This window comes from Oncorhynchus mykiss, chromosome 16 (genome assembly GCF_013265735.2).
Source record: "Oncorhynchus mykiss isolate Arlee chromosome 16, USDA_OmykA_1.1, whole genome shotgun sequence".
NCBI lineage: Eukaryota > Metazoa > Chordata > Actinopteri > Salmoniformes > Salmonidae > Oncorhynchus > Oncorhynchus mykiss.
In genome coordinates this window covers 78,070,628-78,096,380 of record NC_048580.1, presented here as the reverse complement: position 1 = coordinate 78,096,380, position 25,753 = coordinate 78,070,628, and the positions used below count along the sequence as shown (strand labels likewise).

General features: G+C 43.6%; 1 protein-coding gene across 4 annotated transcripts; it reads left to right on the top strand.

Moving 5' to 3' along the window:
- Nucleotides 1–24,762, top strand: dnase1l1 (deoxyribonuclease I-like 1). 4 transcript variants are annotated; one of them, XM_036947853.1, is made up of 9 exons: nt 1–107; nt 11,599–11,760; nt 12,243–12,331; nt 12,421–12,510; nt 13,882–13,994; nt 16,842–16,954; nt 23,651–23,808; nt 24,059–24,155; nt 24,505–24,762. In XM_036947853.1, exons 2-9 carry the CDS (start codon nt 11,608–11,610, stop codon nt 24,616–24,618), a joined length of 927 nt encoding a protein of 308 aa, XP_036803748.1. In that variant the 5' UTR covers nt 1–107; nt 11,599–11,607; the 3' UTR covers nt 24,619–24,762. The 4 variants fall into 4 exon arrangements, with proteins under 4 accessions (XP_036803748.1, XP_036803749.1, XP_036803751.1 ...); XM_036947854.1 differs by having other exon boundaries at nt 33–111; XM_036947856.1 differs by having other exon boundaries at nt 49–89.
- The last annotated feature ends 991 nt before the right edge of the window (nt 24,763–25,753 follow it).

Sequence of the window (25,753 nt, the reverse complement as noted above, 5' to 3'; positions counted from 1 at the left end):
GTGACCCCTCCTACAGGAAGCAGAGAGGGGTGGGGTGGGATAGAGAGGGTAGCAGCGGGGCAGTCTTCTCTTGAACCAGGAAGAAGAAAGTAAGCCGACTCCACCAAGTTAGTAAGACCACAGAATGTAATGTAATTTATCTGTGTGTGTCTCGTCTTTCTGTCAACATTTAATTCTTAGCCTCTGTTCCACATCTGTATTTATATACTAAACGCCAAGGGAGAATTTGTCCCACACCTCTGTTATATGGGACTCTGGTCTCCTTTAGTGTGTCCAATGTGTTTCTTGAGAGAGTGTTTTTTTTGTGCGTGTGTGTGAGAGAGAGGGAGCGAGGTATCAGTATATAACACACATGGGTGTTTCAGTGTGATTCTCCTTAGTACAGCGTCTGTTGTAGTACAGTCGGCTAAGGAACAGTTGGTGTAATAGAAGTACTGAAATGTGACTCTGGTTCCGTGCCTTCAGAAAGTATTCATACCCCTTGATTTATTCCTCATTTTGTGGTGTTACAGCCTGAATTCAAAACAGATTAAATATATTTTTTTCTCTCATCCATCTACCAACAATACCCCATAATGACATAATTTACATAAGTATTCACACCCCTGAGTCAATACATGTTAGAATCACCTTTGGCAGTGATCATAGCTGTGAGTCTTTCTGGGTAAGTCTCTAAGAGATTTGCAAACTTGGATTGTACAATATTTGCACATTATCCTTTTTTAAATTCTTCCAACTCTGTCAAGTTGGTTGTTGATCATTGATAGACAACATTTTAAAGTCTTTTCATTGCAAGACAGCCATTTTTCAAGATTGTCAAGTCGATTTAAATCAAAAGTGTAACTAGGCCACTCAGGACCATTCAATGTTGTCTTGGCATGTTTGGCCTTGTGTTTTAGGTTATTGTCCTGCTGAAAGGTGCATTTGTCTCCCAGGGTCTGTTGGAAAGCAGGCAACCAGGTTTTCCTCTAGGATTTTGCCTGTGCTTAGCTGTATTGTTTCTTTAAAAAAAATAACAAAAAATCCCCAGTCCTTAACAATGAAAAGCATACCCATAACATGATGCAGACACCACCATGCACTCTAATCCTTAATGATGACAAGCATAACCATAACATGATGCAGCCACCACCATGCTTGAAAATATGAAGAGTGGTACTCAGTGATGTGTTGTGTTGGATTTGCCCCACTGTCACTCTTTGCTCACGTGACATTCAGGGAGCATCTCAAATGATCTCTGTATCTTGTCAGCTGGGAACATCCAACCTAGCCTGTAGGCTAGTTGAAGTCTTGGGGGTTTAATGTAGTATGAATCTAGTGTGTAGACTAGTTTAAATGGTCCTATATGGCTCAGTTGGTAAATCGTGGAGCTTGCAATGTATTGTGGGTTCAATTCCCATGGGTACCCACACATAAAATGTAAGCAATGCACACACAACTGTCAGTCACTTTGGATTAAAGCGTCTGATAAATGGCATATTACAGTATGTATTATAATAAGTCTGGGTTTAAGTACTCCCACTGGGCTTTAATGAATCCTTAACTAATCACACTGCAATTGTTAGGTCATTATTGAGTAATTACCATGTAACCATTAATGACTTGGACCTCGTATTTAACTCCATGTACATGTGTGTATTAATACACATATGTGAATTGAAAATGTATTTTCTTTTATATCCCAACTCCCCCTGAGACACTCGGAGAGTGTGGTCACAGCCAGGGTCACCATTATCTAGCGCTCCTGGAGCAATTAGGGTTAAGTGCCTTGCTCAAGGGCACAACCTTTCGGTTACTTGCACAACGCTCTAGTCTAGCTGCTAGGCTATCTGACACCCACCCCTAGAGAGAAGGTATGAGACACAAGAGCTTAGCTGGAAACTGGAGAGAAGGTATGCGTTACAAAGGCTTAGCTGGAAACTGGAGAGAATGTATGAGGCACAAGAGCTTAGCTGGAAACTGGAGAGAAGGTATGCGTTACAAAGGCTTAGCTGGAAACTGGAGAGAAGGTATGAGGCACAAAGAGCTTAGCTGGAAACTGGAGAGAAGGTATGAGGAACAAGAGCTTAGCTGGAAACTGGAGAGAAGGTATGAGGAACAAGAGCTTAGCTGGAAACTGGAGAGAAGGTATGCGTTACAAAGGCTTATAGCGGGAAACTGGAGAGAAGGTATGCGTTACAAAGGCTTAGCTGGAAACTGGGGAGAAGGTATGAGGCACAAAGAGCTTAGCGGGAAACTGGAGAGAAGGTATGAGGCACAAGAGCTTAGCGGGAAACTGGAGAGAAGGTATGAAGAACAAGAGCTTAGCGGGAAACTGGAGAGAAGGTGTGAATTACAAAGGCTTAGCTGGAAACTGGAGAGAAGGTGTGAATTACAAAGGCTTAGCGGGAAACTGGAGAGAAGGTGTGAATTACAAAGGCTTAGCGGGAAACTGGAGAGAAGGTGTGAATTACAAAGGCTTAGCGGGAAACTGGAGAGAAGGTGTGAATTACAAAGGCTTAGCGGGAAACTGGAGAGAAGGTGTGAATTACAAAGGCTTAGCGGGAAACTGGAGAGAAGGTGTGAATTACAAAGGCTTAGCGGGAAACTGGAGAGAAGGTGTGAATTACAAAGGCTTGGCGGGAAACTGGAGAGAAGGTATGAGGCACAAGAGCTTAGCTGGAAACTGGAGAGAAGGTATGAGGAACAAGAGTTTAGCAGGAAAATGGAGAGAAGGTGTGACAAAGTTACGTGACTCAACATGACTTTTAATAGCCCGATTGCCAAACAGATCTGGCACCAGTGTGGAGGATGAATCAGAGTTAGTTGGGTAACATAGATAAATAAATATTATAATAAATAAGATGTTTTATTTACATAATATGCTTATGTGAGATACTTGTCATTAGAATGTCTCCCTTTGGACTATACTGTTGGCAGTTGCACTTTTCCCTTCTAAGCTTGGGCTCAGTCACTTAGGGCTCAGTCAGCTAGGGCTCAGTCACTTAAGGCTCAGTCAGCTAGGGCTCAGTCACTTAGGGCTCAGTCAGCTAGGGCTCAGTCAGCTAGGGCTCAGTCACTTAGGGCTCAGTCACTTAGGGCTCAGTCACTTAGGGCTCAGTCAGCTAGGGCTCAGTCAGCTAGGGCTCAGTTACTTAGGGCTCAGTCAACTAGGGCTCAGTCAGCTAGGGCTCAATCACTTAGGGCTCAGTCAGCTAGGGCTCAGTCACTTAGGGCTCAGTCACTTAGGGCTCAGTCACTTAGGGCTCAGTCAGCTAGGGCTCAGTCACTTAGGGCTCAGTCAGCTAGGGCTCAGTCACTTAGGGCTCAGTCAGCTAGGGCTCAGTCACTTAGGGCTCAGTCACCTAGGGCTCAGTCAGCTAGGGCTCAGACAGCTAGGGCTCAGTCACTTAGGGCTCAGTCAGCTAGGGCTCAGTCACTTAGGGCTCAGTCACCTAGGGCTCAGTCACCTAGGGCTCAGTCAGCTAGGTCTCAGTCACTTAGGGCTCAGTCACTTAGGTCTCAGTCACTTAGGTCTCAGTCAGCTAGGGCTCAGTCACTTAGGGCTCAGTCACTTAGGGCTCAGTCAGCTAGGGCTCAGTCAGCTAGGGCTCAGTTACTTAGGGCTCAGTCAACTAGGGCTCAGTCAGCTAGGGCTCAGTCAGCTAGGGCTCAATCACTTAGGGCTCAGTCAGCTAGGGCTCAGTCACTTAGGGCTCAGTCACTTAGGGCTCAGTCAGCTAGGGCTCAGTCACTTAGGGCTCAGTCAGCTAGGGCTCAGTCACTTAGGGCTCAGTCAGCTAGGGCTCAGTCACTTAGGGCTCAGTCACCTAGGGCTCAGTCAGCTAGGGCTCAGACAGCTAGGGCCCAGTCACTTAGGGCTCAGTCAGCTAGGGCTCAGTCAGCTAGGGCTCAGTCACCTAGGGCTCAGTCACCTAGGGCTCAGTCAGCTAGGTCTCAGTCACTTAGGGCTCAGTCACTTAGGTCTCAGTCACTTAGGTCTCAGTCACTTAGGGCTCAGTCACTTGGGGCCCAGAGAGGGGAGAGGTCACAATGGAAAATTGTCTTCATATGTGAATGTATCTGTTAAACCATGTGATGGGGAGATGTCGTGGAAAATTGCAAGATTATGTTATAATGCTTGTAAGATTATTTTTTAATCTTTGCATTGCATTAGAATGGTTGTTTTATTCGACAGAATAGAATCTGTTGAATATTGTGTGTGTTCCACTGAGGATGGGCCTCTATGAGATAGCACTGACAGAGGAGATTTACCATGTCTTTGGGTAATAAAGCCTAAAGAGCATTCCAGATAGTGAGGTAATGTTTTGGTACTATGAAGTACCAAGAATGAGATTAGAACCTCATTTTAGAGACCAAACTGAACGATAATTTATAGCTAATGCTATCTAGCTATGGGATACTCCTCTTTCAAGTAAAAGGCCCTTTGTGAAGAGTTCCTGAGATCTGTGGTTCGTCATGTGAGTTGAGAGGGGTGGATCTTTGCTATAAAAGATCTCAGTTGCCATTATGTTGGGGCTCATTTATAGGCACTGAATTGATCTGAGTCAAAGGGCTATTGTAAAGCTCATATTATTAAAATATGAAGTTTAAGTATAACTCTGAGTGGTGTGTGGTTTGTAACTCTCCTCATTTGGTAATACAGGAATTTGCCACGACACCAGGCTAGACATTCAAGCCAATCACAGCATTCTGAAAGAGCGTTATAAAGATGATTTAGTGTGATTTCTCTCCTTTCCTCACTCGTAATTTTCTTCTTTGTCATGCTGAGTAAAATAGTGCTAGTCAGCTCGATATATAACAAAAGTCTACAGGATCAGTGTCCCTAAACCGGGACAGTTGTTGCTCAGTATTCTTGTTAATCTAACTGCAGTGTCCAATTTACAGTAGCTATTACAACAACAAAAATACCATGCTATTGTTTGAGGAAAGTGCACAACAACAACAACAACAACAAAACACTTAACACAATGTTTGACACATTAACCTCTGAAGGTAAATAATGTACTTACATTCAGTTATCTTGCTCTGATTTGTCATCCTGAGGGTCCCAGAGATAAAATGTAGTGTAGTTTTGCTTGAAAAAAAAAAACATTTTTATATTCAAATGTAGAAACTGGGTTCACAGTTTGACCACACTGCAGTCCCTGCCATCTAGATGTGTGAAGGTTAGTGTATTTTCTGTAGGGAAACTAATGATCCATTCCTTGGAGTGTGTAAACTTACATTTTTTTAATTACCATATCATTTTTGTTTGTTCTCTATAGTTATGTACTTGAAAATATATTATTTGACCAATTCGGCACATTCGGGCAAACTCCTGGCAGACTTGATAGAAAATGTTGGGAAGTGATGTAATTCTTCACTGGATCAGTCTGAAACACTGCACACTCATTGCTGCCATCTTGTGGACAACATCTAAATTACACCTATAATCCTATCTCTATGTATGGAATTTCTCTTGCATTTCAAAGATGATGAAAAAAATAAAATGCATGTTTTTTTGTTTGTATTATCTTCTACCAGATCTAATGTGTTCACACTCCTACATTAATTTAAAAATAGTGGCAGTATGAATCTGAAGGAGACATTTATTTTTATTTATCTTCATCGTGATCTTTCTGTCTCACGGTACTATAACGTTAAACTGTGTGGGACTGAAGTTGTGTATATTTTAGTTCAGGGATATTCAATCTGGGGTCTGGCCCTCTAGGGTTCCATGGAGGTACTGTAGGGAGTCTGCAATCCCAAAATGTTTTTTTCATTTTTATTTCAATGTTTTCATGAATATTATTAGCAACAACTAAATATGTTGTTGCATGCCTACACTCTTAGAAAAACAGTTGCTATCTAGAACCTTAAAGGGTTATTCGACTGTCCCAGTAGGGTGACCCCTCTGAATAACCGTTTTTTGGTTTCAGGTAGAACCCTTTTGGTTCCAGGTAGAACCCTTTTGGTTCCAGGTAGAACCCTTTTGGTTCCAGGTAGAACCCTTTTGGTTGCATGTAGAACCCTTTTGGTTCCAGGTAGAACCCTTTTGGTTCCAGGTAGAACCCTTTTGGTTGCAGGTAGAACTCTTTTGGTTGCAGGTAGAACCATTTTGGTTCCAGGTAGAACTCTTGGGATTACATGTAGAAGCCTTTCTACAGAGGGTTCTACATGGAATCCAAAAGGGTTCTACCTGGAACCAAAAAGGGGTTGTACCTCAAACCATAAATGGTTGTCCTATCAGCACAGCTGAAGAGTAAGAAGAGCTGAAGAGTGAGTATACTGTAGAAAAGAGGAGAATATCTTTTTTCTGAGAGTTTACAGTAGAGAAGAGGAGAATATCATCTTTCTAATGATGTCAACTTTATTTCTCAGCTCCTAATATTGAGCCAATTACACTCTTTGTAGTATCTGACAGGCTTTGACAAAGCACCTGCTAATAGGCAACAAGCCTCAATTACACTACTTGGCTTTGAAAAAGCACCCGTGAGTACCTGTCGCGGTAAGTACTGCTGGCTGCTGGTGAGCGCTCTTTACTTGGACATACATTTTTACCAAGACATAACGTTTGGTTAACCTGCTAACCAGCTGCTCTTAAGGTTACCTTTCCGTACCAACGCATGGCTAACGTTTGTTTAACCAGCTAAATAGCAGCTTTTAGTGATAATGTGTTAGGAGTGACCGTTCGAGCTAATAGGCTATGTTAGAGTTTAAACTTCCCTTTCAAATTATGTGGGGAGGTCAAAATAATGAAAACTAAATATATTATCTTTTAAATGTTGATTACTTCTCCTTGCAATTATCATTCCACTGGTTGGCCTGGGAGTGGTTCCCTGGACCGCTGGTTTGCCTGGGAGGGGTCCCTGTGCCACTGGTTTGTCTTGGAGGGGTCCCTGGGCCACTGGTTTGTCTTGGAGGGGTCCCTGGGCCACTGGTTTGTCTGGGAGGGGTTCCCTGGGTCACTGGTTTGTCTGGGAGGGGTCCCTGGGCCACTGGTTTGTCTTGGAGGGGTCCCTGGGCCACTGGTTCACCTGGGAGGGGGTCCCTGGGCCACTGGTTTGTCTGGGAGGGGTTCCCTGGGCCACTGGTTTGCCTGGGAGGGTTCCCTGGACCACTGGTTTGTCTTGGAGTGGTCCCTGGGCCACTGGTTTGTCTTGGAGGGGTCCCTGGGCCACTGGTTTGTCTTGGAGGGGTCCCTGGGCCACTGGTTCACCTGGGAGGGGGTCCCTGGGCCACTGGTTTGTCTGGGAGGGGTTCCCTGGACCACTGGTTTGTCTTGGAGGGGTTCCCTGGGTCACTGGTTCACCTGGGAGGGGGTCCCTGGGCCACTGGTTTGTCTTGGAGGGGTCCCTGGGACACTGGTTTGTCTGGGAGGGGTTCCCTGGGCCACTGGTTCACCTGGGAGGGGGTCTTTGGGCCACTGGTTTGTCTTGGAGGGGTCCCTGGGCCACTGGTTTGTCTAGGAGGGGTTCCCTGGGTCACTGGTTTGTCTTGGAGGGGTCCCTGGGCCACTGGATGGTCTGGGAGGGGTTCCCTGGGCCACTGGTTTGTCTGGGAGGGGTTCCCTGGGCCACTGGTTAGCCTGGGAGGGTTCCCTGGGCCACTGGTTTGTCTTGGAGTGGTCCCTGGGCCACTGGTTTGTCTTGGAGGGGTCCCTGGGCCACTGGTTCACCTGGGAGGGGGTCCCTGGGCCACTGGTTTGTCTGGGAGGGGTTCCCTGGACCACTGGTTTGTCTTGGAGGGGTTCCCTGGGTCACTGGTTCACCTGGGAGGGGGTCCCTGGGCCACTGGTTTGTCTTGGAGGGGTCCCTGGGACACTGGCTTGTCTGGGAGGGGTTCCCTGGGCCACTGGTTCACCTGGGAGGGGTTCCCTGGGCCACTGGTTTGCCTTGGAGGGGTTCCCTGGGCCACTGGTTTGTCTGGGAGGGGTTCCCTGGGCCACTGGTTTATCTGGGAGGGGTTCCCTGGGCCACTGGTTTGCCTGGGAGGGTTCCCTGGGCCACTGGTTTGCCTGGGAGGGGTTCCCTGGGCCACTGGTTTGTCTGGGAGGGGTTCCCTGGGCCACTGGTTTGCCTGGGAGGGTTCCCTGGGCCACTGGTTTGTCTGGGAGGGGTTCCCTGGGCCACTGGTTTATCTGGGAGGGGTTCCCTGGGCCACTGGTTTGCCTGGGAGGGTTCCCTGGGCCACTGGTTTGCCTGGGAGGGGTTCCCTGGACCATTGGTTTGTCTTGGAGGGGTTCCCTGGGTCACTGGTTCACCTGGGAGGGGGTCCCTGGGCCACTGGTTTGTCTTGGAGGGGTCCCTGGGCCACTGGTTTGTCTGGGAGGGGTCCCTGGGTCACTGGTTCACCTGGGAGGGGTTCCCTGGGCCAATGGTTCACCTGGGAGGGGGTCTTTGGGCCACTGGTTTGTCTTGGAGGGGTCCCTGGGCCACTGGATGGTCTGGGAGGGGTTCCCTGGGCCACTGGTTTGCCTGGGAGTGTTCCCTGGGCCACTGGTTTGCCTGGGAGGGGTTCCCTGGGCCACTGGTTTGCCTGGGAGGGGTCCCTGGGCCACTGGTCTTCCTGGGAGGGGTCCCTGGGCCACTGGTCTGCCTTGGAGCGGTCAGTGGGCAACTGGTTTGCCTGGGAGTGGTCCTTGGGCAAGACCACTGATCTGCCTGGGAGGGGTCCCTGGGCCACTGGTCTGCCTGGGAGGTGTCCCTGGGCCACTGGTCTGCCTGGGAGGTGTCCCTAGGCCACTGGTTTGCCTGGGAGGGTTCCCTGGGCCACTGGTCTGCCTGGGAGGTATCCCTGGGCCACTGGTTTGCCTGGGAGGGTTCCCTGGGCCACTGGTCTGCCTGGGAGGTGTCCCTGGGCCACTGGTTTGTCTTGGAGGGGTCCCTGGGCCACTGGTTCACCTGGGAGGGGGTCCCTGGGCCACTGGTTTGTCTGGGAGGGGTTCCCTGGAGCACTGGTTTGTCTTGGAGGGGTTCCCTGGGTCACTGGTTCACCTGGGAGGGGGTCCCTGGGCCACTGGTTTGTCTTGGAGGGGTCCCTGGGACACTGGTTTGTCTGGGAGGGGTTCCCTGGGCCACTGGTTCACCTGGGAGGGGGTCTTTGGGCCACTGGTTTGTCTTGGAGGGGTCCCTGGGCCACTGGTTTGTCTAGGAGGGGTTCCCTGGGTCACTGGTTTGTCTTGGAGGGGTCCCTGGGCCACTGGATGGTCTGGGAGGGGTTCCCTGGGCCACTGGTTTGCCTGGGAGGGGTTCCCTGGGCCACTGGTTTATCTGGGAGGGGTTCCCTGGGCCACTGGTTTGCCTGGGAGGGTTCCCTGTGCCACTGGTTTGCCTGGGAGGGTTCCCTGGACCACTGGTTTGTCTTGGAGGGGTCCCTGAGCCACTGGTTTGTCTTGGAGTGGTCCCTGGGCCACTGGTTTGTCTTGGAGGGGTCCCTGGGCCACTGGTTTGTCTTGGAGGGGTCCCTGGGCCACTGGTTCACCTGGGAGGGGGTCCCTGGGCCACTGGTTTGTCTGGGATTGCTTCCCTGGACCATTGGTTTGTCTTGGAGGGGTTCCCTGGGTCACTGGTTCACCTGGGAGGGGGTCCCTGGGCCACTGGTTTGTCTTGGAGGGGTTCCCTGGGCCACTGGTTTGTCTGGGAGGGGTCCCTGGGCCACTGGTTCACCTGGGAGGGGTCCCTGGGCCACTGGTTCACCTGGGAGGGGGTCCCTGGGCCACTGGTTTGTCTGGGATTGGTTCCCTGGACCATTGGTTTGTCTTGGAGGGGTTCCCTGGGTCACTGGTTCACCTGGGAGGGGGTCCCTGGGCCACTGGTTTGTCTTGGAGGGGTCCCTCGGCCACTGGTTTGTCTGGGAGGGGTTCCCTGGGTCACTGGTTTATCTTGGAAGGTTCCCTGGGCCACTGGATGGTCTGGGAGGGGTTCCCTGGGCCACTGGTTTGTCTGGGAGTGTTCCCTGGGCCACTGGTTTATCTGGGAGGGGCTCCCTGGGCCACTGGATGGCCTGGGAGTGTTCCCTGGGCCACTGGTCTGCCTGGGAGGGGTCCCTGGGCCACTGGTCTGCCTTGGAGCGGTCCCTGGGCAACTGGTTTGCCTGGGAGCGGTCCTTAGGCAAGACCACTGGTCTGCCTGGGAGGGGTCCCTGGGCCACTGGTCTGCCTGGGAGGGGTCCCTGGGCCACTGGTCTGCCTGGGAGGTGTCCCTGGGCCACTGGTTTGCCTGGGAGGGTTCCCTGGGCCACTGGTCTGCCTGGGAGGTGTCCCTGGGACACTGGTTTGCCTGGGAGGGTTCCCTGGGCCACTGGTCTGCCTGGGAGGTGTCCCTGGGCCACTGGTCTGCCTGGGAGCGGTCCTTTGGCAAGACCACTGGTTTAGCTTACACATTTTTTATGAATATTGAGAAATTTCTATTTAACTCAACTGCTACTTGAGTTAAAGTCCCCCAGACGTCTTAGAATGTTGTTGTTTCCCTGAACTAACTTACCTGATTCACCTATTCAGGGACTTGATGATTAGTTGACAAGTGTAATCAGCTGTGCTAGCGTAGCAGAGTTAAGAACGTGCCATAAGCTCACTCCAAAACTAGCTTGAACTGTCATGGATGACGCCATCCAAGAGTAACATTTGGGTGGCTCAAACCCTTGGTGCATTGTCAAGGAGCAGGGTTGCTTGTGTTTGTGATCAGAGGATCACTGGTTCAAGCCCAGTATGGGGTAGTTGGACAGTGGAGGAAGCTCAACTGTTAGCGTCAGTTTCATTAACTATAGAATAGTTCAAATAAATGTTTTATTTTATTTCATTGAACCTTTATTTAACTAGGCAAGTCAGTTAAAAACAAATTCTTATTTACAATGACGGCCTACCAAAAGGCAAAAGGATTCCTGCAGGGACAGGGGCTGGGATTAAAAATGTAGGACAAAACACACATCCCGACACGACAACACTATATAAAGAGAGACCAAAGACAACAGCACAACATGGCAGCAACACATGACAACACAGCATGGTAGCACCACATGACAACACAGCATGGTAGCAACACATGACAACACAACATGAAAACAACATAGCATGGCAGCAACACATGACAACAACACGGTACCAACACAACATGGCAGCAACACATGACAACATATCATGGTAGCACCACAACATGATAACAACACAGTAGCAACACAACATGGTAGCAACACATGACAACAACACAGTAGCAACACAACATGACAACAACACAACATGGAAGCAACACATGACAACACAGCATGGTAACAACACAACATGACAACAACACGGTAGTAACACAACATGGTAGCAACACATGACAACAACACAGTAGCAACACAACATGACAACAACACGGTACAAACACAACATGGAAGCAACACATGACAACACAGCATGGTAATAACGAAACATGACAACAACACGGTAGCAACTCAACAATGGAGATGTCTATTTAACAAGGAGAGTTTAAAAAAACGCTGATTTAGGATACACAATTCATATGATTATTGAGAGATTTCTACATAACTTTGTGACTGACTGATTGACTGACTGACTGAATGATTGGCTGACTGGCTGACTGACTGATTAACAAGATTCTGCCTCTTCCACAGCTTGGCACCATGTCATCCTCTTCCTCCCTCCTCCTCCTCCTCTTCCTCCTCTCTCTGAGCGGGGTGAAGCTGATCTCAGGGTTTAAGATCTGTGCCTTTAACGTCCAAAGCTTCGGAGACTCCAAGTCACGCAACACTGAAGTCATGCACACACTAATACGGGTGAGAGTTTCATGCGTGCACACACACACACACACACACACACTCGCAGGGTCAACCAGCTATACACAAAACTACACACACACACACCCACACTCGAGGGGCAACCAGCTATACACACACACACCTACACACACTCGCAGGCTGCAGCAGAGCTTATCAGAGGGCTGTGTGTGAGTGAACCTGGATGACATATGATCTCATGACTGAAGCAGTCAGAACCTGACATAGAGACCTGTACAGACATGATAGAGAGGAGAGGAGAGGAGAGGAGAGGAGAGTTGACCCTTCCATACCACAACTGCCTTATATACACCCAGACACACACCCAGACACACACCCAGACACACACACAGACACACACCCAGACACACACCCAGACACACACCCAGACACACACCCACACACACACCCCCACACACACACCCAGACACACACCCACTATTTTCAGATTAAAGCTGAAAGTGTGTGTGTGTGTGTTTCAGATCGTGTCTCGTTGTGATGTGTGCCTGCTACAGGAAGTGAGAGACACTAAACAGAAAGCCATACCGCTGCTGATAACTGAACTGAACAGGTCAAACACACAAACACCTAAGATTCCATGTTTTCAGAGGTTGTAAATGTGAGTGTGTATATCAAGAGGCTTTTTCTCTTCTCTATCAGGTATGACAGCCAGAACCAGTATGATTATGTGGCCAGTGAGCGGCTGGGCAGGACACCTAGCTACCAGGAGCAGTATGTGTTTGTGTTCAGGTGAGCCCAGGACACCTAGCTACCAGGACCAGTTTGTGTTCAGGTGAGCCCAGGACACCTAGCTACCAGGACCAGTATGTGTTCAGGTGAGACCAGGACACCTAGCTACCAGGACCAGTATGTGTTCAGGTGAGACCAGGACACCTAGCTACCAGGACCAGTTTGCAGTCAGGTGAGACCAGGACACCTAGCTACCACGACCAGTATGTGTTCAGGTGAGCCCAGGACACCTAGCTACCAGGACCAGTTTGTGTTCAGGTGAGCCCAGGACACCTAGCTACCAGGACCAGTATGTGTTCAGGTGAGACCAGGACACCTAGCTACCAGGACCAGTATGTGTTCAGGTGAGACCAGGACACCTAGCTACCAGGACCAGTATGTGTTCAGGTGAGACCAGGACACCTAGCTACCAGGACCAGTTTGCGTTCAGGTGAGACCAGGACACCTAGCTACCAGGAGCAGTTTGCGGTCAGGTGAGACCAGGACACCTAGCTACCAGGACCAGTTTGCAGTCAGGTGAGACCAGGACACCTAGCTACCAGGAGCAGTTTGCGGTCAGGTGAGACCAGGACACCTAGCTACCAGGAGCAGTTTGCGGTCAGGTGAGACCAGGACACCTAGCTACCAGGACCAGTTTGCAGTCAGGTAAGACCAGGACACCTAGCTACCAGGAGCAGTTTGCGGTCAGGTGAGACCAGGACACCTAGCTACCAGGAGCAGTTTGCGGTCAGGTGAGACCAGGACACCTAGCTACCAGGAGCAGTTTGTGTTCAGGTGAGACCAACTATCATCATCATCACCTTTATTGGGGGCGGCAGGTAGCCTAGTGGTGAGAGCAGGTAGCCTAGTGGTAAGAGCAGGTAGCCTAGTGGTGAGAGCAGGTAGCCTAGTGGTGAGAGCAGGTAGCCTAGTGGTGAGAGCAGGTAGCCTAGTGGTGAGAGCAGGTAGCCTAGTGGTGAGAGCAGGTAGCCTAGTGGTGAGAGCAGGTAGCCTAGTGGTGAGAGCAGGTAGCCTAGTGGTTAGAACAGGTAGCATAGTGGTTAGAGCAGGTAGCCTAGTGGTTAGAACAGGTAGCCTAGTGGTTAGAGGGGCGGCAGGTAGCCTAGTGGTTAGAGCGTTAGACTAGTAACCGAAAGGTTGCTGGATCTGTTTCCCCAATCTGACAAGGTAAAATCTGTCCTTCTGCCCCTGAACAAGGCAGTTAACCCACTGTTCCCTGGGAAGCTGTCATTATACATAAGAATGTGTTCTCAACTGTCTTGTTAAATAAAGGTTACAGGTAAAATAGTCCTCTTTTTCCTGTGCAGGACTGAGTCTAACAAGCTTTTTTATATGATTAGAAAAGTCTGATTACTGTGTGTTTGTGTGTAGGATCGGCTCTGTGACAGTAACAGATCAGTACCAGTATTCTGACATGTTGCCGGGAGACGAGGATGCCTTCTCCAGAGAACCCTTCATCATCCGCCTTCACACCCCCAAGACAGGTAGCACTGCTGTTATAACACTGTTATAAGTTATCGTAGGGGTGTTACAAACAGTCGTCAGATGTTATTACAGGTACATTGGAGTGAATCAATTGAGTTGAGAACATCATGAGATAGACATGACATCATGAGATATAATTAAACAGACATGACATCATGAGATATAATTAAACAGACATGACATCATGAGATAGGATTAAACAGACATGACATTATGAGATAGGATTAAACAGACATGACATCATGAGATAGGATTAAACAGACATGACATCATGAGATAGGATTAAACAGACATGACATCATGAGATAGGATTAAACAGACATGACATCATGAGATAGAATTAAACAGACATGACATCATGAGATAGAATTAAACAGACATGACATCATGAGATAGAATTAAACAGACATGACATCATGAGATAGAATTAAACAGACATGACATCATGAGATAGAATTAAACAGACATGACATCATGAGATAGGATTAAACAGACATGACATCATGAGATAGGATTAAACAGACATGACATCATGAGATAGGATTAAACAGACATGACATCATGAGATAGGATTAAACAGACATGACAGCATATGGAGTCTTGTCTTTTCCGCCTCTCTCTCGTACATTGCGTACATTGTCAAAGTATACATATAACAACAAATGATGGGACCAACATCAATAATAATAATAGTAGTGGAAATGGGATTACCATTAACAGCAACTACAACAACAATATTAATGAGAATAATGATAGATTAAATCAATCTGTCTGTCTTTCTGTCTCTTTAACTCTGCCTCTGTCTCTCTCTCTCTGTCTCATTCTCTGTCTGTCTCTCTTTCTCTGTCTCATTCTGTCTCTCTCTCTCTGTCTCTCTGTATCTGTCTCTCTGTCTCTGTCTCTCTCTCTCTGTCTCTTTCTCTGTCTCATTCTCTGTCTCTCTCTCTCGCTGTCTCTCTCTCTGTGTCTCTTTCTCTGTCTGTCTGTCTCTCTCTCTGTGTCTCTTTCTCTGTCTGTCTCTCTCTCTCAAACTTTCTCTGTCTGTCTCTCTCTCTCTCTGTCTCTTTCTCTGTCTGTCTCTCTCTCAAACTTTACTCTATCTGTCTCTCTCTCTCAAACTCTTTCTCTGTCTGTCTCTCTCTGTCTCTCTCTGTCTCTCAATTCAATTCAATTCAAGGGCTTTATTGGCATGGGAAACATGTGTTAACATTGCCAAAGCAAGTGAGGTAGATAATATATAAAGTGAATATATAAAGTGAAATAAACAATAAAAATTAACAGTAAACATTACACATACAGAAGTTTCAAAACAATAAAGACCTTACAAATGTCATATTATATATATACAGTGTTTTAACAATGTACAAATGGTAAAGGACACAAGATAAAATAAATAAGCATAAATATGGGTTGTATTTACAATGGTGTGTGTTCTTCACTGGTTGCCCTTTTCTTGTGGCAACAGGTCACAAATCTTGCTGCTGTGATGGCACACTGTGGAATTTCACCCAGTAGAGTTTTTCAAAATTGGATTTGTTTTCGAATTCTTTGTGGATCTGTGTAATCTGAGGGAAATATGTCTCTCTAATATGGTCATACATTGGGCAGGAGGTTAGGAAGTGCAGCTCAGTTTCCACCTCATTTTGTGGGCAGTGAGCACATAGCCTGTCTTCTCTTGAGAGCCATGTCTGCCTACGGCGGCCTTTCTCAATAGCAAGGCTATGCTCACTGAGTCTGTACATAGTCAAAGCTTTCCTTAATTTTGGGTCAGTCACAGTGGTCAGGTATTCTGCCGCTGTGTACTCTCTGTTTAGGGCCAAATAGCATTCTAGTTTGCTCTGTTTTTTTGTTAATTCTTTCCAATGTGTCAAGTAATTATCTTTTTGTTTTCTCATGATTTGGTTGGGTCTAATTGTGCTGCTGTCCTGGGGCTCTGTAGGGTGTGTTTGTGAACAGAGCCCCAGAACCAGCTTGCTTAGGGGACTCTTCTCCAGGTTCAGCTCTCTGTAGGCTTTGTTATGGTAAGTTTGGGAATCGCTTCCTTTTGTGGTTGTAGAATTTAACGGCTCTTTTCTGGATTTTGATCATTAGCGGGTATCGTCCTAATTATGCTCTGCATGCATTATTTGGTGTTCTACGTTGTACACGGAGGATATTTTTGTAGAATTCTGCATGCAGTCTCAATTTGGTGTTTGTTCCATTTTGTAAATTCTTGGTTGGTGAGCAGACCCCAGACCTGACAATCATAAAGGGCAATGGGTTCTTCAACTGATTCAAGTAGTTTTAGCCAGATCCTAATTGGTATGTTGACTTTTATTTTCCTTTTGATGGAATAGAAGGCCCTCCCTGCCTCTCTCTCTCTCCCCATATCTGTCTCTCCTCTCTCTCTGTGTCTCTGTCTCTCCCTGTCTCTCTCTCCACCTCTCTCTGTGTATCTCTCTCCCCCTTTGTCTCACTCTCTCCCTCCCTGCCTCTCCCTATGTCTCTCCTTCTGCCGCTCTCCATCTCTGTTTCTCTCCCTCCCTAAAATGATAAATAACCATGCAAAAAATACCAACATGCTTAAGCTTCAAAGATGCTTTCAATCATACACATTCAATGATACACACGCACAAACACTTTTTCTCTCTCTCTCTCTCTCCCTGCCTCTCTCTCTCCCTGCCTCTCTCTCTCTCTCTCTCTCTCTCTCTCTCCATGCCTCTCTCACTCTCTCTCTTTCCCTGCCTCTCTCTCTCTCTCTCTCATACCATCTCTCTCTCTCATCATCTCTCTCTCACACCATCTCTCTCTCACACCATATATCTCTCACACCATCTCTCTGTCTCATTCTCTCTCTTTCTCTCCAGCCATACGGAACTTTGTGTTAGTACCCCAGCACACCACTCCCACCAATGCTACTAAAGAGATTGATGCCCTCTACGATGTCTTCCTGGATGTCAAGAAGAAATGGAAGACAGAGGTAAATGTTTCTGTGATTTACTGTGAAGGTGTAGACTATATTACATGGATTTACTGTGAAGGTGTAGACTATATTACATGGATTTATTGTGAAGGTGTAGACTATATTACATGGATTTACTGTGAAGGTGTAGACTATATTACATGGATTTACTGTGATGGTGTAGGTAGACTATATTACATGGATTTATTGTGATGGTGTAGACTATATTACATGGATTTACTGTGAAGGTGTAGACTATATTACATGGATTTACTGTGATGGTGTAGGTAGACTATATTACATGGATTTATTGTGATGGTGTAGACTATATTACATGGATTTACTGTGAAGGTGTAGACTATATTACATGGATTTACTGTGAAGGTGTAGACTATATTACATGGATTTACTGTGATGGTGTAGACTATATTACATGGATTTACTGTGAAGGTGTAGAATATATTACATGGATTTACTGTGATGGTGTAGACTATATTACATGGATTTACTGTGATGGTGTAGGTAGACTATATTACATCGATTTATTGTGATGGTGTAGACTATATTACATGGATTTACTGTGAAGGTGTAGACTATATTACATGGATTTACTGTGAAGGTGTAGACTATATTACATGGATTTACTGTGAAGGTGTAGACTATATTACATGGATTTACTTTGAAGGTGTAGACTATATTACATGGATTTATTGTGATGGTGTAGACTATATTACATGGATTTACTGTGATGGTGTAGACTATATTACATGGATTTATTGTGATGGTGTAGGTAGACTATATTACATGGATTTACTGTGAAGGTGTAGACTATATTACATGGATTTACTGTGATGGTGTAGACTATATTACATGGATTTACTGTGAAGGTGTAGAATATATTACATGGATTTACTGTGATGGTGTAGACTATATTACATGGATTTACTGTGATGGTGTAGGTAGACTATATTACATCGATTTATTGTGATGGTGTAGACTATATTACATGGATTTACTGTGAAGGTGTAGACTATATTACATGGATTTACTGTGAAGGTGTAGACTATATTACATGGATTTACTGTGAAGGTGTAGACTATATTACATGGATTTACTGTGAAGGTGTAGACTATATTACATGGATTTATTGTGATGGTGTAGACTATATTACATGGATTTACTGTGATGGTGTAGACTATATTACATGGATTTATTGTGATGGTGTAGGTAGACTATATTACATGGATTTATTGTGATGGTGTAGACTATATTACATGGATTTACTGTGAAGGTGTAGACTATATTACATGGATTTACTGTGATGGTGTAGACTATATTACATGGATTTATTGTGATGGTGTAGGTAGACTATATTACATGGATTTACTGTGATGGTGTAGACTATATTACATGGATTTATTGTGATGGTGTAGACTATATTACATGGATTTGTTGTGATGGTGTAGGTAGACTATATTACATGGATTTATTGTGATGGTGTAGACTATATTACATGGATTTATTGTGATGGTGTAGGTAGACTATATTACATGGATTTGTTGTGATGGTGTAGGTAGACTATATTACATGGATTTATTGTGATGGTGTAGGTAGACTATATTACATGGATTTATTGTGATGGTGTAGACTATATTACATGGATTTATTGTGATGGTGTAGACTATATTACATGGATTTATTGTGATGGTGTAGACTATATTACATGGATTTGTTGTGATGGTGTAGACAGACTATATTACATGGATTTATTGTGATGGTGTAGACTATATTACATGGATTTATTGTGATGGTGTAGGTAGACTATATTACATGGATTTATTGTGATGGTGTAGGCAGACTATATTACATGGATTTATTGTGATGGTGTAGACTATATTACATGGATTTATTGTGATGGTGTAGACTATATTACATGGATTTGTTGTGATGGTGTAGACAGACTATATTACATGGATTTATTGTGATGGTGTAGACAGACTATATTACATGGATTTATTGTGATGGTGTAGACTATATTACATGGATTTATTGTGATGGTGTAGGTAGACTATATTACATGGATTTATTGTGATGGTGTAGACTATATTACATGGATTTATTGTGATGGTGTAGACTATATTACATGGATTTATTGTGATGGTGTAGGCTATGTTACATGGATTTATTGTGATGGTGTAGACTATATTACATGGATTTATTGTGATGGTGTAGGTAGACTATATTACATGGATTTATTGTGATGGTGTAGACTATATTACATGGATTTATTGTGATGGTGTAGACTATATTACATGGATTTATTGTGATGGTGTAGGCTATATTACATGGATTTATTGTGATGGTGTAGACTATATTACATGGATTTATTGTGATGGTGTAGACTATATTACATGGATTTATTGTGATGGTGTAGACTATATTACATGGATTTATTGTGATGGTGTAGACTATATTACATGGATTTATTGTGATGGTGTAGGTCAACTATATTACATGGATTTATTGTGACGGTGTAGACTATATTACATGGATTTGTTGTGATGGTGTAGACTATATTACATGGATTTATTGTGATGGTGTAGACTATATTACATGGATTTATTGTGATGGTGTAGACTATATTACATGGATTTATTGTGATGGTGTAGGTAAACTATATTACATGGATTTATTGTGACGGTGTAGACTATATTACATAGATTTATTGTGATGGTGTAGACTATATTACATGGATTTATTGTGATGGTGTAGACTATTACATGGATTTATTGTGATGGTGTAGACTATATTACATGGATTTATTGTGATGGTGTAGACTATATTACATGGATTTATTGTGATGGTGTAGACTATATTACATGGATTTATTGTGATGCTGTAGACTATATTACATGGATTTATTGTGATGGTGTAGACTATATTACATGGATTTATTGTGATGGTGTAGACTATATTACATGGATTTATTGTGATGGTGTAGGCTATATTACATGGATTTATTGTGATGGTGTAGACAGACTATATTGCATGGATTTATTGTGATGGTGTAGACTATATTACATGGATTTATTGTGATGGTGTAGACTATATTACATGGATTTACTGTGATGGTGTAGACTATATTACATGGATTTATTGTGATGGTGTAGGTAGACTATATTACATGGATTTACTGTGATGGTGTAGACTATATTACATGGATTTATTGTGATGGTGTAGACTATATTACATGGATTTGTTGTGATGGTGTAGGTAGACTATATTACATGGATTTATTGTGATGGTGTAGACTATATTACATGGATTTATTGTGATGGTGTAGGTAGACTATATTACATGGATTTGTTGTGATGGTGTAGGTAGACTATATTACATGGATTTATTGTGATGGTGTAGGTAGACTATATTACATGGATTTATTGTGATGGTGTAGACTATATTACATGGATTTATTGTGATGGTGTAGACTATATTACATGGATTTATTGTGATGGTGTAGACTATATTACATGGATTTGTTGTGATGGTGTAGACAGACTATATTACATGGATTTATTGTGATGGTGTAGACTATATTACATGGATTTATTGTGATGGTGTAGGTAGACTATATTACATGGATTTATTGTGATGGTGTAGGCAGACTATATTACATGGATTTATTGTGATGGTGTAGACTATATTACATGGATTTATTGTGATGGTGTAGACTATATTACATGGATTTGTTGTGATGGTGTAGACAGACTATATTACATGGATTTATTGTGATGGTGTAGACAGACTATATTACATGGATTTATTGTGATGGTGTAGACTATATTACATGGATTTATTGTGATGGTGTAGGTAGACTATATTACATGGATTTATTGTGATGGTGTAGACTATATTACATGGATTTATTGTGATGGTGTAGACTATATTACATGGATTTATTGTGATGGTGTAGGCTATGTTACATGGATTTATTGTGATGGTGTAGACTATATTACATGGATTTATTGTGATGGTGTAGGTAGACTATATTACATGGATTTATTGTGATGGTGTAGACTATATTACATGGATTTATTGTGATGGTGTAGACTATATTACATGGATTTATTGTGATGGTGTAGGCTATATTACATGGATTTATTGTGATGGTGTAGACTATATTACATGGATTTATTGTGATGGTGTAGACTATATTACATGGATTTATTGTGATGGTGTAGACTATATTACATGGATTTATTGTGATGGTGTAGACTATATTACATGGATTTATTGTGATGGTGTAGGTCAACTATATTACATGGATTTATTGTGACGGTGTAGACTATATTACATGGATTTGTTGTGATGGTGTAGACTATATTACATGGATTTATTGTGATGGTGTAGACTATATTACATGGATTTATTGTGATGGTGTAGACTATATTACATGGATTTATTGTGATGGTGTAGGTAAACTATATTACATGGATTTATTGTGACGGTGTAGACTATATTACATAGATTTATTGTGATGGTGTAGACTATATTACATGGATTTATTGTGACGGTGTAGACTATATTACATGGATTTATTGTGACGGTGTAGACTATATTACATGGATTTATTGTGATGGTGTAGACTATTACATGGATTTATTGTGATGGTGTAGACTATATTACATGGATTTATTGTGATGGTGTAGACTATATTACATGGATTTATTGTGATGGTGTAGACTATATTACATGGATTTATTGTGATGCTGTAGACTATATTACATGGATTTATTGTGATGGTGTAGACTATATTACATGGATTTATTGTGATGGTGTAGACTATATTACATGGATTTATTGTGATGGTGTAGACTATATTACATGGATTTATTGTGATGGTGTAGACTATATTACATGGATTTATAGTGATGGTGTAGACTATATTACATGGATTTATTGTGATGGTGTAGACTATATTACATGGATTTATTGTGATGGTGTAGGTAGACTATATTACATGGATTTATTGTGATGGTGTAGACTATATTACATGGATTTATTGTGATGGTGTAGACTATATTACATGGATTTATTGTGATGGTGTAGACTATATTACATGGATTTATTGTGATGGTGTAGACTATATTACATGGATTTATTGTGACAGTGTAGACTATATTACATGGATTTATTGTGACGGTGTAGACTATATTACATGGATTTATTGTGATGGTGTAGACTATATTACATGGATTTATTGTGATGGTGTAGACTATATTACATGGATTTATTGTGATGGTGTAGGCTATATTACATGGATTTATTGTGATGGTGTAGACTATATTACATGGATTTATTGTGATGGTGTAGACTATATTACATGGATTTATTGTGATGGTGTAGACTATATTACATGGATTTATTGTGATGGTGTAGGTAGACTATATTACATGGATTTATTGTGATGGTGTAGACTATATTACATGGATTTATTGTGATGGTGTAGACTATATTACATAGATTTATTGTGATGGTGTAGACTATATTACATGGATTTATTGTGATGGTGTAGACTATATTACATGGATTTATTGTGATGGTGTAGGCAGACTATATTACATGGATTTATTGTGATGGTGTAGACTATATTACATGGATTTATTGTGATGGTGTAGGTAGACTATATTACATAGATTTATTGTGATGGTGTAGACTATATTACATGGATTTATTGTGATGGTGTAGACTATATTACATGGATTTATTGTGATGGTGTAGGTAGGCTATATTACATGGATTTATTGTGATGGTGTAGACTATATTACATAGATTTATTGTGATGGTGTAGACTATATTACATGGATTTATTGTGATGGTGTAGACTATATTACATGGATTTATTGTGATGGTGTAGACTATATTACATGGATTTATTGTGATGGTGTAGACTATATTACATGGATTTATTGTGATGGTGTAGACTATATTACATAGATTTATTGTGATGGTGTAGACTATATTACATGGATTTATTGTGATGGTGTAGGTAGACTATATTACATGGATTTATTGTGATGGTGTAGACTATATTACATGGATTTATTGTGATGATGTAGACTATATTACATGGATTTATTAGACTTTTTAAAATGTAGATGTTCCAAAGGTCTGCATCAGTGATGTAGGCTGTGTGTGTGAACCAGGAGACGCTAAATGTGTTTATGTTAATTAACGGTCAATTAGCGTGAGACTGCCAGTTATTGGCTGACAAAATGTCATGACCACCAACACCCTAGGGGTGATGTTCCAAGGGGATTTTAACTGTGTGTGTGTGTGTAGATGGTGATGTTCCTAGGGGATTTTAACTGTGTGTGTGTGTGTGTGTAGATGGTGATGTTCCTATGGGATTTTAACTGTGTGTGTGTGTAGATGATGATGTTCCTAGGGGATTTTAACTGTGTGTGTGTGTGTGTGTGTGTAGATGTTTCAAGGGAAGTTTAACTGTGTGTGTGTGTGTGTGTGTGTGTGTGTGTAGATGATGATGTTCCTAGGGGATTTTAACTGTGTGTGTGTGTGTAGATGATGATATTCCTAGGGGATTTTAACTGTGTGTGTGTGTAGATGGTGATGTTCCTAGGGGATTTTAACTGTGTGTGTGTGTGTAGATGGTGATGTTCCTATAGGATTTTAACTGTGTGTGTGTGTGTGTAGATGGTGATGTTCCTAGGGGATTTTAACGCTGACTGTGGCTACGTGGCCAAGAAGAACTGGCAGCATGTACGTCTCTATAGTAACCAGGCCTTCCTGTGGCTAATAGGGCACACAGAGGACACCACCGTTAGACAAACCACCACCTGTGCCTACGACAGGTACGTGTGTGTGTGTGTGTGTGTGTGTGTGTGTGTGTGTGTGTGTGAGCGCATCAAAGGCTGTCCAGTGCACTGGTCTACAATGCACCTTTGATTGAATACCCAACCTGTGGTAATCCTGTGTGTTAACCCTGTGTTTTACCCCTGTGTGGTAATCCAGTGTGGTAACCCTGTGTGTTAACCCTGTGTGTTAACCCTGTGTGGTAATCCTGTGTGTTAACCCTGTGTGGTAATCCTGTGTGTGTTGTAGGATCGTGGTCCACGGGGAGGCATTTGAAAAAGCCATCGTGCCCCAGTCTGCACAACCTTTCAACTTCGCCAAAGAATACGGCCTCACAGAGGAACAGGTAACACACCCACAGAGTCAATTCAACAGGCAACACACCCACAGAGTCAATTCAACAGGTAACACACCCACAGAGTCAATTCAACAGGCAACACACCCACAGAGTCAATTCAACAGGCAACACACCCACAGAGTCAATTCAACAGGAAACACACCACAGAGTCAATTCAACAGGCAACACACCCACATAGTCAATTCAACAGGTAACACACCCACAGATTCAACAGGAAACACACCCACAGAGTCAATTCAACAGGCAACACACCCACATAGTCAATTCAACAGGAAACACACCCACAGAGTCAATTCAGGAAGTATATTATATCAGTGTGCATGTGTGTCTTTTCCAGGCGCTGGATGTCAGTGACCACTACCCAGTGGAGGTTGAGTTGAAGGCGGGGTCAGAACATTTGGGAGGCCACACCCTTCTGATCCTCCTCATGGCCTTCTTCATCTCCACCTGAACCTGTGGCCACGTTCCAGGCCGACTATACTGCATTGCATCAACCAATGGTTGTGTCCCATGTCAAGCATCAGATGGCTATACTGTATCATATGATGTGTACTGAACAAAAATATAAACGCCACATAAAACCATTTCAAACATTTTACTGAGTTACAGTTCATAGAAGGAAATCAGTCAATTTAAATAAATTAGGCCCTAATCTATGGATTTCACATGATTGGGTAGGGGCACAGCGAAGTGAAGAAGCCAGATGTGGAGGTCCTGGGCTGGCGTGGTTACACGTGGTCTGCGGTTTTTAGTCCGGTTGGACGTACTGCCCAATTCTCTAAAACGAGGTTGGATGCAGCTTATGGTAGAGATATGCACATTCAATTCTCTGGCAACAGCTCAGTTGGACGTTTCTGCATGTCAATTGCACACTCCCTCAGAACTTGAGACATCTGTGGCATTGTGTTTTGTGACAAAACTGCACGTTTTAGAGTAGCATTTTATTGTCCCCAGCGTAATGATCATGCTGTTTAATCAGCTTCTTGATATGCCACACCTGTCAGGTGGATGGATTATCTTGGCGAAGGAGAAATGCTCACTAACAGGGATATAAACACATTTGTGCACAAACTCTTAGAGAAATAAGCTTCTTTTTTTTTTTGCATTTGAATTAGAATTTCTGGGATTTTTTATTTCAGCTCATGAGACATGGTACCAAAAATGTACATGTTGCAATTATATTCTTGTTCAGTGTAGTTAGCATAATATATTAAACACCTGTACAGGTGTTGTGAGACCTGGCAGGCGTTTGCAATGTCGTCAGCCTGGAACACGACCAGTGTGTGTGTGATGGGAGAACTCCATGAGACTTCTGATTAGAATACCAATTCAGACAAAGTGAAAAACCTGCCTGTGTGCCCTTGAGCAAGGCACTTAATCCTAATTTGCTCCAGCACAGTACTTCTATAGCTGACCCTGTAAAACATTTCACTGCACCTATCTGATATATGTAACAATAAAACAGGTTTTTTTGCTGACACACAGGATTATTCAATCAAACACCTATTTCAGTAGTTCCATAGTACCTCATAGCTCAATGAAATCACAGAACGTCCTTTAAAACCCCTACTACTACCTGAATGATC

Coding starts and splice junctions, on each gene's coding strand:
- dnase1l1 (XM_036947853.1), top strand. CDS start 11,608: ATGTCATCCTCTTCCTCCCTCCTCCTCCTCCTCTTCCTCCTCTCTCTG. Junction 12,511..13,881: donor CAGTATGTGTTTGTGTTCAG/GTGAGCCCAGGA, acceptor GTTTGTGTGTAG/GATCGGCTCTGTGACAGTAA. Junction 13,995..16,841: donor CCTTCACACCCCCAAGACAG/GTAGCACTGCTG, acceptor CTTTCTCTCCAG/CCATACGGAACTTTGTGTTA.